Below are 19,043 nucleotides of genomic sequence, written 5' to 3'. Positions count from 1 at the left end.
TGCCTCCAGACAGGGGGCTGAGGAATGAGCCGCGGCCCGTCCAGCCCGATCGGAAAATGTATGATTGCCTCGTTTGGGGGAGACGTGCTGCCAAGTCGGTTGGAACAGTCCCTGCCCATCTTTCTTATTTTCGTTTCGCTCTCTGCATCTTTAACGTTTCTTCTGGAGCAAAATAATAAACGGCAGCCGGAACACCATCTTGGCAAATGCAGCACAAAGGAATTCTCTGGCTGCTTCTGGGGAAACCGGCCTGGTCCTGTGACTTGGCACCGATGTCAGCAGGAGCTGGGGATGCCGCTGGGAAACGCCTCCCTGGGGTTTCCTCGGCTCCCAGGACCCCCATCTCCACCAAGACACCACTGACTCAGATGACTTGGTTCTGGCTGAGCCTAGGGGGCTGGGCCCACTCCAGCTCTCCTGCAGGAGGCCTCCTCCAACCAGCCCTGCCTTCTCCGAGCTCACAGAGGCTGGCTGACGACCCAGGAATGGGCTGGCACGTTCCACTCCCCCGTGAATGCCTCTCCTATGAGGGTGCACTCCCTAAAGACAGGGCCCCCTCTGTTTCCTCCATGGAGCTGACTGGGCACAGCTGCCTGGGTCTGAGTGCTGGGCCTGGCCCTCCTCTGCTCTGCCAGCTCAGCTTCTGGTGATTGCTCCAGGACTCATCCCCGGTGGGGAGTCAAGAGGTTTGCGTTTGAATCCTGGCCACCCCCCTCTGCAGGCTGGTCACCCAGAGACAGAACACAGGAAACACTCCCAGATCAAGGCAGCAAGCCCTTTCCACCTTTCCAAGTGTGTTTCCTCGGAACACACTCTGAGGCCAGACAGGTGCCCAGGGTGAAAAATGTGAGGAGGCCACCATCTCAGGTCTGGTCTTGAAAGCATGGCCTCCTCATGTCTTTTCCAGCCCACGCCCTGCTCCTCGGGATGTGGTATTCCTCAGCAGGGGCAGGTGTTTAGCACTTCAAGTGGACGTAAGATGTGCCGGTTGTGGGGCCAGACCGGATCCAGGGCCCTGTTTCAAATCCTCTGACCGGCTCAAAAGCCAAGCAACTTCTGGAATATCCCCAGGCTAATGCCAGCCTCTCCGTGTTCTCAGCCACAGGACTGACCTGGGTATGGTTTTATGATTAGGTCCTTTCCTTTCAAACACCAAGGCCCCAGAGAACAGAGCACAGACATTGCTGTCACATTTCACCCCTGCTCTGAAAGGGAATTTTCCTTCCACCTGCCTTGTCCAGCCAGGAGGGATCAGCGCCCTCCTATTTATACCCCCTACCCCAAGCCATCACTGGTCACTCAGCAGGGCAAGTGTGATGACTGCCCAGCCCCCGTGCCAGGCTCGGGGTGGCTTGTCCCAGCCCTGCTGCTTAGCTGCTGGCAGCTCCAGGGTCTGGACCCAACTGAGCAGCCTCTACCAGACCCTTGGGGCTGCGGGGGAGAGGGGCGTCAGGGATGCGACAGCTCAAATTAGAAACCAGGGCAGTGCCATCTGACCCTAGGGGGCATCAATCTCTGTAACAGAAGGCTTGAGGGTGTCATCTTTATCTCTAAAGGAAGACAGGGACTTTTTTCCACCGCCAGTTAAACCTGCCTGCTTTTCCTAGGTCTTAGCTCATCCAAAAACTTTGAGGGAGACGCAAACTGGCAGATTCCAGACAAGTGGGTGGACTGGCTCAGAGCAGGGCAGGGAGGGAGCCCCTGCATTAAAGGTCCAGTGGTGGTCACAGCAACAACACATGGCTTTCTAGGACTGCAGTGCTTACTGCGGATGTGTTGACATTGGCTTTTATAAGTGGGGAAAATGAAAAGGAGAGGATGGAGATGAGGGCTTGGGTGGTGGCCTAAGCAACCCCTACCCAAGGGCAGCTTATATGTCTGTGGTGTTGGGACCACCTTGGGGCTTGTAGATTGCAGAATCCCAGGCCCCACCCCAGCACCACTGAGTCAGAATCTACTGTTTTCACAAGATCCCTCAGGAGGACTTGAACACAGGTAGAGCTTGAGACATGTTGCCTAAGATGGGCTGTTAGCAAGATCAGAGTCGGCCTGAGGACCCCGGCATTCTGATGCTCCTACAGTGCTTGCCAGTGAAATGTCATCGCCCTGGATGGCGCTGGGGAGGGGCGGCAAAGGTGTTTGGAGAAAATCCATATCCCATAATTACAGGGCTTCCTGCATACTAAGCTGCTTCAGTTGTGTCCAACTCTTTGCGACCCCATGACGGTAGCCTGCCAGGCTCCTCTGTCCCTGGGATTCTCCAGGCAAGAATACTGGAGTGGATAGCCATTTCCTCCTCCAGGGGATCTTCTGGACCCAGGAATCGAACTCATGTCTCTTAGTTGCCTGCATTGGCAGGCAGATTATTTACCGCGAGTGCCACCTGGGAAGCTTAATACACGACCTAAAAAGACAAATGTCTCAAAATGCTTTTCTGATGATAGGTTTCCAGAAAAATGCCACTGATTCCTTTTCTGGGCACAATTTCTGGTGCAAAAAGCAATCTCCTTTCCCCGGAAAGGTGGTATCTAGCATATGCGTTAGAGGAACGATAAATGATATTAAAAGAACAAGGCTCCTGTTTCTGTCCCTGCTCATGTGCACCTTTGCTTTGAGACATTCTGGCTGTTTTGATGTAGTATTTTTTTTTTTTCTGAAAAGGCTCACATGATTCAGAGACTTTTCTCATGGGACTAATTGACTAGGCATTTGTGCTATTGCTCTTGGTGTAAATCATTATAATGGTGATAATGAAAAATAAAAAAGATATTGGAAATGACAGTTGGCAGCATAATATCAGCATAAACGGAGGGAAGAAGGGAGGAATGTATAAGTTAGGGGCTCGTAAACATCAGGATTGACGAGGCAGCTGTGGCAGCAGGTATGGTTTGATGTCATGGAAGACCATTACCCAGAGTAATTGGGACAAGCAACCGTCTTTGGTTCCTTCTGACTCCCTGTGCTGGGTGGCTCCACCAAGAATGGCAACACTACAGTCTGGAGCCTGCTTTCCCACCGTCCTGCAGACACACGCTCGCAGACTTGGGAGCTAGACTTCACAGTTACCTCCCTTCTCCAAGCGGGCCTCCTGCTCTCTCGCAGACTGCCTCTGGCACGCCTCATTATTCCGAATCTTGCAGAACTGACTAATTCGACGAGATCTCTCTTCACAGCAAATGGTGTTCATCAGTGACCCAAGTTGATGGATGAATCCTCCTCGGTGCCTGGAGCCAGACCAGCAGCTAGAGTTGCACAGAAGAAAGACGAATACGCACTCTCTATTTGGCTGCCAAAAATGCTCTTGCAATTTGCTTTCTTCTAGACAAGAGTCTATTCAAAAGTCTATTTGGAAACATTAGGGAACGGCCGTCACATGGCCGACAGATCATACTGCCTGTGACAGGATATTATCTTCCTTGGGAGAGACTCGACTGCTTTTTTATTTCAGTGAGTAAGTAGTGTCTGGGCTGATGGTTGCAGAATTGCTCCGAGGGCTGCGGACATTAAAATCCCTGTCCAGAGTGAATACACAACCAACAGCCACTTCAGCGGCAGGATTTGTGGCGCCTTCACCGGCGTTGGCATGAGCCCGCTGCTCTCTTGTCTCCATCTCCGGGGGAAGGCTCTTCTTTATCCAGAACCCCTCCCTGGGAAATTAAGAGGCAGCCGGCTTCCCCTTCTGGGGCTCCACCATCACGGGTCAGGGCTCTGCCCCTGGGCATGCCCTGGGTGAACACATGTCCTGCCCTTTTTTTGTCATGTCATATCAAAAGTACTAACTGCCTCTTGCATCATAATGCATGACTTGGTGCAAGATACTGAAACCAGGTGAGGATGGGGCAAGGTTCTGGCTTTTGGGGAAAGTAGTGCTGGCAAGAGGAAAGCACACAGTAAGGATATATTACTATGGCCCAAATGTTTGTTTGGGCTTCTCGTAAGATCTTACGGAGCCCCTGAACGAACTCTTGAGAGTCCCTTGGACTGCAAGGAGATCCAACTAGTCCATCCTAAAGGAAATCAGTCCTGAATATTCATTGGAAGGACTGATGTTGAAGCTGAAACTCCAATACTTTGGCCACCTGATGTGAAAAGCTGACTCATTTGAAAAGACCCTGATGCTGGGAAAGATTGAAGGCGGAGGAGAAGGGACGACAGAGGATGAGATGGTTGGATGGCATCACCAACTCAATGGACATGAGTTAGAGTAAACTCTGGGAGTTGTTGAGGGACAGGGAAGCCTGGCATGCTGCAGTCCATGGGGTAGCAAGTAATCGGACACGACTGAGCAACTGAACTGAACTGAATTGAACAAACTTTATGGCTAACCCAATAGAGAGACACAAGCACCCCTAGGCTCAGGGGAGGCAGTGGCTGGTCTGGGCTGGAGATGGCAGGGTGGGTCAGAGTGGCGCTGGAGCCCAGGGGAGCCCAGCTTCCTGGGGCTTCATTCATTTCAGAGGACAGACTGTGTTTGAACAAGGACAGTGAGGAAGGGTGTGTGAGAGAGGAGAGAAATGCCAAGGATGGAGACGCAGCTCTGTCCACCATGCATCCAGCCTGCTAAGCACACCCCAGAGGGGGGCTGTAACAACCTCTCCCTCATGGAGAGAGGTCCCTAAACAGTCTTCGCCTTGGCTTTGGGAGCTGAGGGCCCACACTGCTCACTGGGGTTTTCTCCATGATCAGCGTTGGGGAGGGGAGAAGTGTTTTGGGTCACTCGGAAGAGACTTCTGTCCTCTGGTCCTGCCACTGACCCTTTGTATTGGCCACTCTCCTGCTCACCTCTCTCCCAAGGGTGTGGCTTACCTTAGCCCTCAGAGCCTCCTCTGTCTCTGTTTTGGGAGCTGCTGTCCTACACGTGGTTTTCCCAGGTGGCCCTAGTGATAAAGAACCCGCCTGCCAGTGCAGGAGACATAAGACACAGGCGTTCGATCCCTAGGTCGGGAAGATCCCCTGGAGGAGGGCATGGCAACCCACTCCAGTCTTCTTGCCTAGAGAATCCCATGGAGAGAGGAGCCTGGTAGGCTACAGTCCATGGGGCTGCAGAGTCAGACATGACTGAGCACATCTATCTTGATGCACCTGCTTCAGATTTTCACTCTTTATTCTATGTCTGTATTTTTAATTTAATTTAATTAAAAAGGAAAAAACCTACCCAGACCAGAGGGCAGCCTGTTGCGAGGTTGTGTGTTTTATCACCACCCGAGCATGCAAACGAGGCAGGCTCTGTTGACAAGTTCACATCTCCAGTGCAGAGCTGGCTGTTTGAACAGCTTGTGTGCAGTAATTGAAACATGGATTTTTTTGTTGCCTTTCTGTTTATTTTTAGATTAACCAAGCAGGGACAGTTGGTTTCTAGGCTGTCACTTCCACCCCGTCGGGCAGCCTGGGACCCTTGTCCCCATGCCCCTCAGCAGCAAAGACCACCATGTTCCCTCCCTTTCCCTTGGGTTTGTCCTGTATCTAACTCTGGGTTTGACCTTCACAGTGACCCTCAGGGCACCAGGCTGAGAAGCTGATGGATGCGGCCTGTCTGTTGGCCGTTCCTAAACCCCCAGGTCCCTGAAGAGTGTATCCCTACAATGTTGGACTCTCACAGTCACTCTGAGTCAGCCACCCCCTTGGACAATGGTGTTACCTGAGGAGAGTGTCAGGGCAGAGATGGAGCTGGAATCCAGTCCTGCCATTCCCTGGGCAAGGTGGCTCCAACAAGGGAAGGGTTACAAGACTCAGAGAGGAGTTTCTGAAGAGTCTCTCAGGGTTTAGTTTTCTATTTGGGCTACTTAAAAAAGTGATGCTTGCATCCACCTGGCTAGGTGAGTTAGGCTATGATGATAAATAGCCCCCAGTCTCAGTGGTTTGTGGTCTTCCATGGTGGCTCAGTTGGTAAAGAGTTTGCCTGCAGTGCGGGAGACCCAGGTTCAATCCCTGGGTCAGGAAGATCCCCTGGAGAAGGAAATGGTAACTCACTCCACTATTCTTGCCTGGAGAATTCCTTGGACAGAAGAGCCTGGTGGGCTATCATCCATGAGGTCACAAAGAGTCGGACACGATTTGAATGTACTTAACAGCCTGTCTCAGTGGTTTAACTACAATTACGTGCTTTTCATTCATACTACCTGATCACCACTGGTCCCTTGGGGACCTTGCTCCATGTCTTTATTCTTTAAGACACAGGTGGAGTGCTGCCCCTCTCCTGAGCGCTGCTGGCTGTGGTTGCAAAGCAAAAGAGGGTTTGGAAAATCACACACACTGGTTCTTGAAACTGTCCCTCAGAAGGGACACGTGTCCTTCTTGCTCTCATGTTATTGGCCAAAGCAAGCCACATGGCCATGTCTAACTTTAAGCAGGTAGAGGAGTGCAATCTATTATGTGTCTAGTAGAAGAACTGGTTTTGAGGGAGAGACAGTCAAGGAGGTGTGTGTGTGTGTGTGTGTGTGTGTGTGTGTGCGTGTGCTTATGGAGTGCCCGGGCTAAGCTAAGTTTTCCTCCTCTGAACCCTGCAGCATCCCTGAATCCCTCCATCTTACCAGCAGCCACATTTGCTTCACACGCTATGATTTTTGTCTTCCCATTCCAGGAGACTGGCAGCTCCCTGAGTGCAAAGCCTGCCTCCTCCTCATCTCACTGACCCAGGCACCCTCCCCATGGGCTGGGTGCAACAGAAGGACTCACTGATGTTTACTGGGCTGAACTGTCTCAAGGGCTGTGTTCTGAGCAAAGAGGACATGACATTGACAAGGGTCCTGAGACCACTTTCTTCTTCCGACGGTGTATCCCCACTGCATGGCATGTGGCCTTACTCTGTGCCACCTCTTCCCATAAGACTTCCTGGGTCATTCAGGTGGCATGGATAGTGCACTGGGATTCCCCCTACACTCAGCACTGCTCTTATTATAGATTTTGCGAAATGATCGTTGTGTAAAAGGCTGAATAAACAGGCTGAACTCAGTGGGATATCAGCAGCAAACAGATTTTTTTTTTCTCCCACTACTTCCCTTCAAATCTACCCTGTTGAACCCAAACAGCTTTTTTTTCTTTTTTGATCACTTTGGGAGCTACTTCTATTATTATTACTATTGCTGCAGATACTTCTACTACTGAGAGCTGTTGCTTACTGAGCATCAGGGCTGCATGCATCAGCTCTCTTAAACCTCTGAGGAGGGTACATTTACTAAACTGAAGCATGAAGAGGTTCAAGTAGTGTGTGTGGTCACAGACCTAGTCATTGGCAAGGTCAGCTCTAAAAATAATCTTATCCTTATCTTCTTCTTGGCCACCTAATGCAAAAAGTCAACTCATTGGAAAAGACCCTGATGCTGGGAATGGTTGAAGGCTGGAGGAGAAAGGGGACCACAGAGGATGAGATGGTAGGATGGCATCACCAACTCAATGGACATGAGCTAGAGCAAACTCCAAGAGATGGTGAAGGACAGGGAAGCCTGGCGTGCTGTAGTCCATGGGGTCACAAAGAGTTGGAGATGATTTAGTGGCTGAACAACAACAACAGAAGCTTCTCCTTTGCCAAGTTTGATCTCTTATTGGAACTTTGGTCTCATACCCAGTTGCAAGTTTCTCCCCTGGGCCCAGTCCCCACTCACAGAGTCTCAGGATTCAGTAATGGGGGGGGGGGGGGAGCATGTGACACTCTCCAGGTATTGCCTCTTTGTCACTCACTCACTGCTGCTCCTGGCTTCCCCAGAGTGCCCAGGACAAAGGCTGAGACAAAGGCATGGTGTGGATAGAGCATGGCAAGCCTGCGGAGGCGGCTTCTTGGCGGGGCAGAGACCCAGTGGGCACTGTTGTGCATTCTTTGGCTGGAGTAGACTGGATGGTCTGACTGTACTCAGCATGCTCCCTGAAGAGCTCTGCTGGCTCCCCCTCTGCTGGGCTGTCCTCGTGGGTGGGCTCTCCCAGGACGGCTCAAGCCTGACTCCCTCATGCAGTGTCCACCTGGAGAGCATGATCATGAGACTACCTTGACCGGCCACCTCTGGTCTTGCAGAGTCAGGCACGGTGCTGGTGCCTGGTCACTTTCTCCCAAACACCCCAGGCTCAGGGCGGTGCCAGGTGACATGAAGGAAAGGCTTGGGCTGATGGCTGGTGGGGATGACTCCCCAGGAGTGGAGGAACATCTTCATCACTCCTCCCTTGGATAACGCTCTTCTCGGGAAAGATGTTTCCTTCCTGAGAAAAGTCATCACAAGTGTTTTCTAACTTCTGGGCTGGGAGAGGTGGAGGTGATCCTGGGGCTACCCAACTCCTCTTTCAATGTGTGGTCCTGAGTATCTTTCATGCTCAGCTTTGTGCCTCATCTGAGACTCCAAGACAACAGGAATCGTCAAATCGAACATCCTACAATAACTGATTCAGTTCTTCTCCAGCTCAGTTCTTGTCTCCAAAAGGAAGCCTTCCTCATGATGCCAGGTTTCTCTGAGGGCTCACCCTTTGGCCTTGCTTCCTTCCAACCCTCGTTCTGCAAGATCCCCTGTGCCTGGTCAACATATTGAGCTCTGGAAACTTAGTTATCGGCCACATCCCATCAGCAGCCTGCGTGGAAGCCCTACTTAAACCCATCAGTCACATCCTTAGCCGCCAGTCACATCCGCACAGACCCCAGCTGCATGGGGCTCAGTCCCAGGGTTTACTGAGGGCAAAAGAGTGGGCATCCTGAGGACATTTGGGGATGACAGGGTCAGGGCCACTAAATGGAGCTGTCTGTGGGCCAGATCTCAGCTGCAGCGGCCCCAGGAGGGGGAGTGAGATGACCATCTGGCTCTGGCTCTGCCCAGCCCAGTCTACAGGCACAAGCAGTCTATTTACAGAGGGCTGGCTGCAGTGGCACCCAGGGTGGGGTGGATACTCCACTGTCTGGAGTTCAACAAAGGATGCTGCAGAGGTCTGGGCTTGGATGGGGAAGGGGCGGGAGCGGGGAGATTTTTTTGCTTGAGCTTGGGGGAACTCTGGTGTCAGATATCAGCCTGGCACCATCAGAATGGACTTCTGGGGCTAGAATAAAAGCAGCTCAATATTGCTCATGCCAGAGAAAAGGACTGACCTGGCACCCACTCCTTGGCTGTCCAGAAAATGACCTACGCCCAGAAGTGTGTTCACCTGAGGTTGCCACCCACTGGAAGTGCCTGGTAACTCACACCGTGATGCAGAGACAGATGGCAACACCACTGGTTCTTTCCTGGGGATCACTCTCTACACCTCTGAGCCTCTGTTGGGGACCTCTTAACCTGGGGACCCCTCTCTGCTGCCGAGCCTTCCTCACCCAGCTGCAAGGAGACAGCAGAGTGGAGCGACAAGGAGCATTGATTGAGCTCCTGCAGCATGCCTGTCACTCTGCAAGCCACTTTAGCCGAGTCCTAGCACTGCCTTTGTTTTGTGGAGGCAGAAACAGACTCCAATATTAGGTGGTTTGCTCAGGGCCACATAGGGAGGAAGTGATGTCAAGATAAAGGTTCTTGTATTTGGCTTTGAGGCTGGTGCTCTCTCCACATCTCCTCACTTCTGGACTCACTTTCCCTGCCAGCCTGGCCCTGCAGATCCTCTGCCTCAAACTCACAATGCTTCTTCTATGTCCAGCTCCCTTGATTGACAGCCAAGGGCCACCCCTGACTCCACCCACTTCTTCCCATCTCCACCCTGGCTGCCCTGGGCTGAGCCACCATCGTCTTTCACCTGGGTTTCTGTTTGACCCTCCTAGCTCAACTGCCTCCTTTGCCTCTTGCCTCATTCGGCGTATACTCCACACAGCAGCTGGAGTGATCTTGATGAAATCCAAGTCAGACCATCTTTCTCTTCTGCTCAAGTTCTTGCAATGGCCTGCATCTTACCCTGAGAAAAAGTCAGACCTTTATAAGGTCTGTGAAGCCTGGGGTCTACTTCCTTCTTTTACTTTATCTTCCTCCCCACCGTACCCCTGATGGCTCTGCTCCAGGGCCCTGGCCTCCTTTCTGCTCTTCCAGCACCTTAGCCCCCTCCTGCCCCAGGATCTTTGCACTTGCTGCCTCTTGCCCACTAGCCCCATTGTTGGGGTTCTGCTTCCCTTCCAGTCTCTTCTTAAATATTACCTTCTCTGTGAAACTTTCTCTAACCATCTTGTTTTAATTCACCAAGCTCTTTCCCTGTTTTATTTTTCAATAGCTCTTATTGATTTCTTTTAGACTACATAATTTACTTAGATTTCTCTGTCTCCTCCACGTTGGAATATAAGTTCTATAAAGGCAGTGCCTTACACATGTTGATTCATTTTTTTAAAAATTTATTTTTAATTGGAGGATAATTGCTTTACAATGCGTCAGTTTCTGCTACACACCAATGTGAATCAGCCATAAGTACACCTAAGTCCCCTCCCTCCCACCTCCCACCCCATCCCACCCCTCAAGGTTGTCACAGAACACTGGTTGAGCTCCCTGTGTTATATAGCAATTTCCCACTAGCTATTTATTTTACCTATGGCAGCATATATGTTTCAATGCTACACTCTTGATTGGTCCCACCCTCTCTTTTTCCCTCTGCGTCCACAAGTCTGTTCTCTGTGTCTGTGTCTCTATTCCTGCCTTGTGAATAGGTTCATTAGTACCATTTCTCTAGATTCCATATACACGTGTACGATATTTGTTTTTCTCTTTCTGACTGAATTCACTCTGTATAACAGGCTCTAGGTTCATTCATTCACCTCACTAGAACTGACACACGTCGATTCATTTAATCCACAGAACAATCAGTTATAACGATGGCCATCACCCTTTTCCAGGTGAGGAAGCAGAGACACAGACAGGACAAGCAATGTGCCCAGTCACCCAGCTGGGAAGTTGCAGAGACAGGATTCAAACCCAGGCAGTGCGACTCTCAGCCACCAAGCCCCTCTAACCAAGTCTATTCACTGCTGGGTCTTGGCTCAGATGTTGCCCTAGCCTCTTCGTAGGTGCTTTGTAAAGAATGAGTCCATGAATGAACGAACACTGCAGTTCCTTGAAGGAGTGGCTCCCATGGGCAAAGAGATCCCACTTGGCGGACCCCTGTTGTCCCCTCCTATGCTGCCCCACCCACCTGGTTCCCACCCCTGATGGGGGCTATGGTGGTCAAGGTCAGTGAAGGGAACAAATCTGCCCTGATCTTAAAGGTGTGCCCTTCTGCCCCTGGCTTCCAGGAAGGAACAAGTCAGGCTGGTTGGACAAACCCTCTTCCTCAGATCTGTGGTCAAGATCCGCACGTGTCACAGCCCAGGTCCCATGCCTCTCCCCTGTCCGGGGCCCTCCACAGGTCCCTGGAGAGCTTACTGGTGAGGTCTGGGGGAGGGGGTCCCATCTTGACAGTGGGGGGGGTCTACTGGAGGGGCTCCCAACCCACCAGCACCCCGTCATAAGGCACCAGCTCTAGGAGCACTGGTCAGGAACAGCTAGAGCTCCCCGGGGGCAGGCACATCCAAGAAGCAATTCCTTCGAGGAAAATTACTCAGGCAGCCATTTATTAAAACACAACTGCTCCCGAGGAGGCCTTTCGGCCGTGGAAATACCAAATAGCTTTGAAGCACCAGCCGTCCCTGAAACCAAGGAAGCAGGCTTCTAGGCACTATCTGACTTTTAATCTGCCTGCTCTTTCCCCATCTGGAAGGTCTAATGAAATGTTACACCGCAAGGAAACAAGGAAATAAGCAGCTGCAGAGGTGAGGGACACACACTTAATTTCTTGCCTGGGTCTGCTATTTGCATAAGCCTCAAGGGAGTAACCTGTAGAGGAAAGAGAAGGAAAATAACAAGATCTCTGTGTCTCCTGGGCCTGGCCCTGTGTTTGGAGAGCCGTGACTTCTCACATTTAACCCTCACGGGCAACCCCGGGAGAAACACTTTAGTGTTGCCTTTCTGGCAGAGGCCACTGGTGCACCCCATGTCTGTGACCCCCTCTTTCTTGGGGTTCACAGTGGGACAATACCCCCTGTTCCTGCATGATTCTACTTGCGGCTTCAGAGTGATTTGCCGCCCCCCCGCCCCGAACTACGTGGTTATGAGCTGGACTGCCTTCTTCTCCCCTTGTCCCCGTCCTTGTCAGGGCAGGATAAGGACCCAGCGTCAGAGACGCACCATGGAAGGAGCCTGGGTTCCTGTCAGGGTCACCAAGCAGAGCTTCTTCCTGGAGACCCAATCCAACTGTGACCAAGAGAGAAAGAAGCTTCTATGGGATTAAGCCACTATGATTTGGGGGCTGTGTCAGTCATCAGCCTGCCCTAATGCAATCTTAACTTTACTGGTGAGGAAACAAAGGCTCAGAGATTTGAAAGAGACTTGCCCCAGGTTCCCAAGAGCCTGGATCCAGCCAAGCAGAAGCTGTTAATCAGTTTGGTACATGCGAACTAAGTGGCTTCAGTTGTGTCCAACTCTTTGTGACCCCATGGACTGTAGCCCATCAGGTTCCTTTGTCCATGGGAGTCTCCAGACAAGAATACTGGAGGGGGTCGCCATGCCCTTCTCCAGGGGATCTTCCTGACCTAGGGATCAAACCTGTGTCTCTTGTGGCTCCTGCATTGCAGGTGGATTCTCTACCTCTGAGCTACTGGGGAAGCCCATTAACTAGTCTAGGTAACACTAACTCGACCTGGTTCCTCCCCCAGGTATCCCTGGTGAGAGGCCTAGGCAGCTTCTCTGAGCCCACCTTCCAGGTTCAACTCCCAATTCTGAGGCGGAATCCTGAGGATCCTGGCAGGAGACTGTCCCTAGGAGATGGTCTTTACCCTGCCTCCATGCTGGGGAGGGAAAGCAGGAAGGGAACAGGCTTCCTGGCTTCCCCAGGACCATTTTCTTCCAAATGCCAGCAAGTCCTGTGCACTGCACGTGATTTGTAGGAGAGGTCAGCTCCAGCAAGCAAGACTTGGCAAATCTCCAAATAACCAAACCCTGAGTAGGCCTCCCCATCAGAGCACAGGTGCCTCATGGAAACAGAAGGAGATCACGTCAGCAGAGTCGGGGTGTCTCCCCTGCAGAGCTGGTTATAGCCGACGGGCCCTACCATCTGCAGGAACACGCCTGGGTGTGCATGCCTCCAGAGAAATCGCTCTACTGAGGCTGAAATATGTCCCCTAGATGCCCATCAAATTTTTGTTCCTTAATGAATGTGGTGTATGCTAAGTTGTTTCAGTCGTCTCTGACTTTTTGTGACACTATGGACTGTAGACTGCCAATCTCCTCTGTTCATGGGATTCTCCAGGTAAGAATACTGGAGGGGGTTGCCAAACATGTGCATAGAAAAAGATGCGACTGAAGGATGGAAAAAGGACTAACTGACTAGGGAAGAAGCATGATCTGAATTCAGAGAGGCTATTTTAAACCAGATTAAAGGGATGGAAATTAAAACAGAGCAAAGCAGAACACCGCCTGGCCCTGGTTGAGCTTCTCAGGCTCCTTAGTGCTGCTGCCCAAGGCCACCAGCATGGCGACATTATTGACAACACACGGCCCACACCCCAACCACTCCCAGGGGTGCTAATTACTTGCCAGGATTAATTCTTCAGTTTACTAGACAGTTCCTGCAGCCGTGCCAGAAACAAGAGCTCTGGATGGAAGGTACACCTACTGTTTCCCAGGAGCTGGACTTTGGGCCAAAACCCACACCTCCTTTTGCACAAGGAAAAAAAAAAACCCACCAGCTCTGCTGCTATCTGCTGGGAGCACCAATTATGTGAATTTTTTTTTGGTTTGGACTTTCTTAGAAAAATACATTATATAGGAAAAACTCTGATTTTTTTTTTTCCAGGTAGAGGTAAACCCAGTTCTTCCCTACTGTGGGTCTTTATCCTGTGGGTCTCCTGTACTTGTACATAGAGTACTTACTTCGGACACTGCTGGTCACCAAATGTGTGGGTTTTTCCCTCCACAACAAGTCTCCAATGCAGCCATGCGTCTTATTGTTCAACTCAATTCTGACACTGTCTACCTTGAGATAGACTTAAGTCTCATAGGTTAAGAGTTTGGTCATATAAGACTGACATCCCATCCCCAGTTCAGACACCAGCTGCAAGTACAGGTCATCACCCGTGCTTCTGACTGACCAGCGATGGATGGAGTTTCCCCATGACCTTCTCCTCAGGCTTGATTAATTTTCTAGAGCAGCCCACTGAACTTAGGGAAACACTAACTTCCACCCCCCAGTTTACTCAAGGACACAATAAAGGCTATAGATGAATAGCCACATGAAGAGATACACAGGGGGAGGTCTGGGAGGCTCCCCATGGAGCTGGGGTGTAGTCCCTTTCAGGTGGGGATGTGTTTACCCTCCTGAAACCTCCCCAAATCCTGTATTATTGGGGTTTTGTGGAGGCTTCATGATATAAGCATGATCAATTATTATCTCCTCCTCCTTCTCAAGGGAATGAGGGGTAGGGCTGAAAATTCCAAGCTTCTATTCATATGGCTCGATCTTTCCACTGATCAGTCTTCATCCAGGAGCCCACCCAGAGTTGCCCTCTAGAACAAAAGATACTGCTATCACCCAGGAAATTACAAGGGTTTCAGGAGCCCTGTGTTGGGAACAGAGGTCAATGACCTGTATTAGAACAAGAGATGCTCCTAGTGTTCTTATCTCTTAGGAAATTCCAAGGGTGTCAGGAGCTCTGTGCCAGGAACTGGGGGCAGAGACGAACACACACACCTTCTTGTGTAAGAAAGGTGAACGCACAGCGTCTGAGACCAGGATTCTGGGGAGAGTTGCCGTCAGATGCTGGAATAACCCTGCATGACTGGCCAGTTCCTGTCTTAGTCTCCCTATAAAACAGAAGATGTGCAGATGGCTGTCAGACTTACAGCCCCTCAGCCAGCCCTGGCCAGCACTCAGCACTCTGCCAGGGGCTGTGAGGGGTATAGAGATGCTCTCAAGAAGCCCCCATCTAGAGGGGCTGGACCAGTTCTCAAGGGGATCTTAGACCAGCAGATGGAGAGTGCTGCTTCTGCTGGGCATGAGTGTGAAACCCGTTGAGTTCTAGGACCTGGTGCTCTCCCCTGGCCTTTCACACAGTGTTAGCTAATCATGTATGTATCCATCCATCCATCCCTTCACTCATCTACCCCTCCATCCTTCAATTCTTTATCCATCCATTAACACATCAACTCTTCGTCGAGTGTCTCTATAGATGTTTGCCAGGCATCGGAAAGATGACAAGTGGAGAAGGGGAGATAGGTTCTGAGTAGAGGTCAGTAGTGAATTCTGTTGTTGTCTGATATCCATTTCCCACCTTCAAGTGATAATAGATTTCCCACGTGGAGCCCATTAGATATGGTTTGGGTGTTCTGACCCACCACTGGGGTGAGCACATGACCAGGCCAGTGCATTCTATCCTCTCGGCCATGATTGCTGACTCAGGGTCCATCTGCCGAAACAGACCCAGATCTGCTGTGTGAACTCAGAAACCTGGGGCCTCTCTTTCCTCGGAATCCTGAAGAGTACGGTGGTTGTGAGCCGGGACAGCTCCTGGCCACCTCTCCCCGTCACAGGGAGGAAGCAGTGTGCACAGCAGAGAATGAAGCCAGCCACAGAGAGAAGCAGAGGTGAGAGCCTGATGAGAGTTCTGACATTATGTGAACTCCTGGGTCTCTCTGTGATGGGACCTGGTGCTGAAACTTTCAGTTACAAGAGCTGACACATTCCCATTTTTGCTTAGATTAGTTTGAGTCGGGTGCCTGTCTGCTGCAGTCAAAGGGGTTCTAAAGTGTCCTTATACGTTCTCAGTAGAACTAAGCTCTGGGCTGTTCCAGATGAGGTTTGGGGTGTAAGGAAACTTCTTTGTGAGGATCTTTGGGGGGATTCAGAGGGAAGGAGAGGGAAATAAAGATGCTCAAGATGAAAGAATTGTGTAGACCAGCACTGTCCAACAGAATTTTCTGCAATGATGGAAATGTTCTATAATCTGTGTTATCCAATATGGCAACCACTAGCCGAGTGTAGCTACTGAGCACTTGAACACTGGCTACTGTGACTGAGGATCTGATTTGAAAATTAAAAAAAAAATTCATTTGGCTGCATCAGGTCTTAGTTGTGGCACTCTGTATCTTCGCTGTCATGTGGGTCTTTTATTGTGGCACATGGATTCTCTAGTTGTGGCACCAGGGCTCAGTAGCTGAGGCCTCAGTAGTTGTGGCATGTGGGCTCTCTGGTTGTGGCTCATGGGCTTAGATGCTCCACAGCCTGTGAGATCTTAGTTCCTCCATCAGGGATCAATAACCTCAGATATGCAGATGACACCACCCTTATGGCAGAAAGTGAAGAAGGACTAAAGAGTCTCTTGATGAAAGTGAAAGAGGAGAGTGAAAAAGTTGGCTTAAAACTCAACATTCAGAAAACTAAGATTATGGCATCTGGTCCCATCACTTCATGGCAAATAGATGGGGAAACAATGGAAACAGTGAGAGACTTTATTTCTTTTTTGGGCTCCAAAATCACTGCAGATGGTGACTGCAGCCATGAAATCAAGACACTTGCTCCTTGGAAGAAAAGCTATGACCAACCCAGACAACATATTAAAAAGCAGAGACATTACTTTGCCAACAAAGTTCCATCTAGTCAAAGCTATGGTTTTTCCAGTAGTCATGTATGGATGTGAGATTTGGACCATAAAGAAAGCTGAGTGCCAAAGAATTGATGCTTTTAAACTGTGGTGTTGGAGAAGACTCTTGAGAGTCCCTTGAACTGCAAGAAGATCCAACTAGTCTATCCTAAAGGAAATCAATCCTGAGTATTCATTGGAAGTACTGATGCTGAAGCTGAAACTCCAATACTTTGGCCACCTGATGCGAAGAACTGACTCACTAGAAAAGACCCTGGTGCTGGGAAAGATTGAAGGCAGGAGGTGAAGGGGGTGACAGAGGATGAGATGGTTGGATGGCATCACTGACTCGATGGACATGAGTTTGAGTAAGTTGCAGGAGTTGCTGATGGATAGGGAGGTCTGGCGTGCTGCAGTCCATGGGTTTGCAAAGAGTTGGACATGACTGAGCGACTAAACTGAACTGAACTGATCAGGGATCAAACCCACATGCCCTACAATTGCAAGGTGAATTCTTAACCAACTTTAATGTAAAGAGTGTATTGCTAGTGGCTACTGTACGGGACAGCACAGCTGTGGTCTCTGGGGAGGAAGTATGAGGAATAGGAAGTAGTTCTGAGGGACTGGAGGTAGATATGAGGCGGAGAGATTGGAGGTGGAAAACTAGAAACAGGCATGCAAACAACCCAGGGTAGGACCCATGAGATAACGAGGGGCTAAGCTTTGGCAGAGGAGTCAGGGAGGTGCCAGAAGCGAGAAGTTACAAAGAGGGGAAGATACCAGAGCCGGTGTCCAGGACTGGGGGATGGTGAGAACCTTCACTGAAGTGAGGCATGAAGAAGAGGATGGAGGTTTTTCAGGGAAGTGAGGATTTGGGCTTGGGATCTATGGACTCTCAGGTGGGAGGACATCAGGCTGAGGGTCGTTTAATAGGAAGTTGGAGGTTGGAGACATGTTTTTGGAGTCATTATGGTTTAGGGAGTAACTGGTTAAATTGCAGAAAGATTAAAAATGTAGACGGTTAGAACTAGGAAAATATGCTCATTAAGAGGTCAGAAGAAAGAGAGAAAAAGGAAGAGATTTAGGAAATAACCAGCAGAAGGTAGAATAAGGGTAGTATAGCATCATCCACACTCACTGGGATTACTGGTGAAAGTCTTGCTTTTCTGATGTCCAGACACATTTTGAGATAACTGAAATTGAGTCCTTTCAATCTTGAACAAGAATAAAATATTTCAGCCATTGTAAGGAGACAGTATTCTGAAATACACTGCATACTTCCCAATAAGCTGAATAGAATTGGACATAACAGAGACACTGGACCATTCAACAGCATCATGCTTAGGACTAAAAGACAGCCATGGCACCCAGGGCCCTCAGACTGATGGGTCCAAACTGCAGGATTTCCCCAACTGTGCACATGGAATTCCAGAGTTTTCCAGTTGCTTCATCTATGATTAGGCTTCCCTGATGGCTCAGTGATAAAGAATCTGCCTGCCAGTGCAGGAGACATAGGAGACCTCGGTTCAATCCCTGGGTTGGGAAGATCCCCTGGAGAAGGAAATGGCAACCCACTCCAGGATTCTTGCCTGGAAAACCCCACAGACAGAGAAGCCTGGCAGGCTATACAGTCCATGGCATTGCAAAGAGTCGGAAATGATTGAGCATGCATCTCTAATTAGCTTCTAGCAAACATTTTTGCTTCTGTTATCTTTCCAACCCCTTTTCCTTATTCTTGCCAGATTGGGAATTTACAACATTTGCTTTGAAATTTGAATCCAAATAATCAATCTTACAATCAGTTTATTTTTTTTTTAAAGAACAATTTGAATTAAACCCCTAGGGATGGATGAAGAACAAAAGGAAAAGATTTGGGTGCACACATTTGTTAATCCCTACGTGCTTTGTCAACCCTTCAGAGCTGCTTTCTGATAAGAGAGAATTGGTGGAAAAAGCCGAGGCCCTGACAATCTTGCCACCGAGGACCTCTTATTCTGATAGAGAACAGTGGTGCACACTGTCGCATCGCCACAAATGTGGAGGACAGACACTGCACGGTAGCTAGTCAAGCTGCAGCCTAGGCAGCTCACAAAGTGATGTATCTCACAAAGTGTCCCCCCCACCACAAACCGGAGATCATTTCTCACCTCAGTCCCATAGAGCCATGGGCATTCTCTTCCTAGTGTTGAGATGTACCTTTCAGGTGTGACTCCAGCTTCCTGTGGGCCAGAGAGCACCAGGGATCTGGGTAGCAAGGAGCTGACCAAGGGTGATGCATAACCTACTTGTTGGGGGTCTTAGCCAAAAGGTTTTAGAGCTCTTGGTAAAAAAAAAAAAAGATAACATGGAATAAGAATGGAGCCAAGCAGATAGGATGCAGAATTAGGAACTCCAGCTTGGCACACCCAACCACTAGCCTCCTTGCCAGGTGAGCTGACCTCAAGCATCTTTATCTCCCCAAGTGTAGTCCTAGGACCAACACACCAGCATCACTTGTTAGTAA

General features: G+C 50.0%; 1 protein-coding gene across 5 annotated transcripts in view; it reads right to left on the bottom strand.

Moving 5' to 3' along the window:
• The window catches only part of KLHL29 (kelch like family member 29), a 326,752-nt gene that overhangs the window by 152,663 nt on the left and 155,046 nt on the right, over nucleotides 1–19,043 (bottom strand). Inside the window, exon 1 of one of the 5 annotated variants that reach the window (XM_043917265.1) lies at nucleotides 3,067–3,166. The exons of the other annotated variants lie outside the window; for them this stretch is intronic. Coding sequence (XP_043773200.1) covers nucleotides 3,067–3,123 — 57 coding nt within the window. The 5' untranslated portion in view covers nucleotides 3,124–3,166. Of the gene's footprint in view, nucleotides 1–3,066; nucleotides 3,167–19,043 lie in introns of those variants that run through there. 5 annotated transcript variants of the gene reach the window in all.

This window comes from Cervus elaphus, chromosome 11 (assembly GCF_910594005.1).
Source record: "Cervus elaphus chromosome 11, mCerEla1.1, whole genome shotgun sequence".
Lineage (NCBI taxonomy): Eukaryota > Metazoa > Chordata > Mammalia > Artiodactyla > Cervidae > Cervus > Cervus elaphus.
The sequence above is the reverse complement of the archived record's forward strand: the minus strand, read 5'-3'. Positions and strand labels throughout refer to the sequence as shown.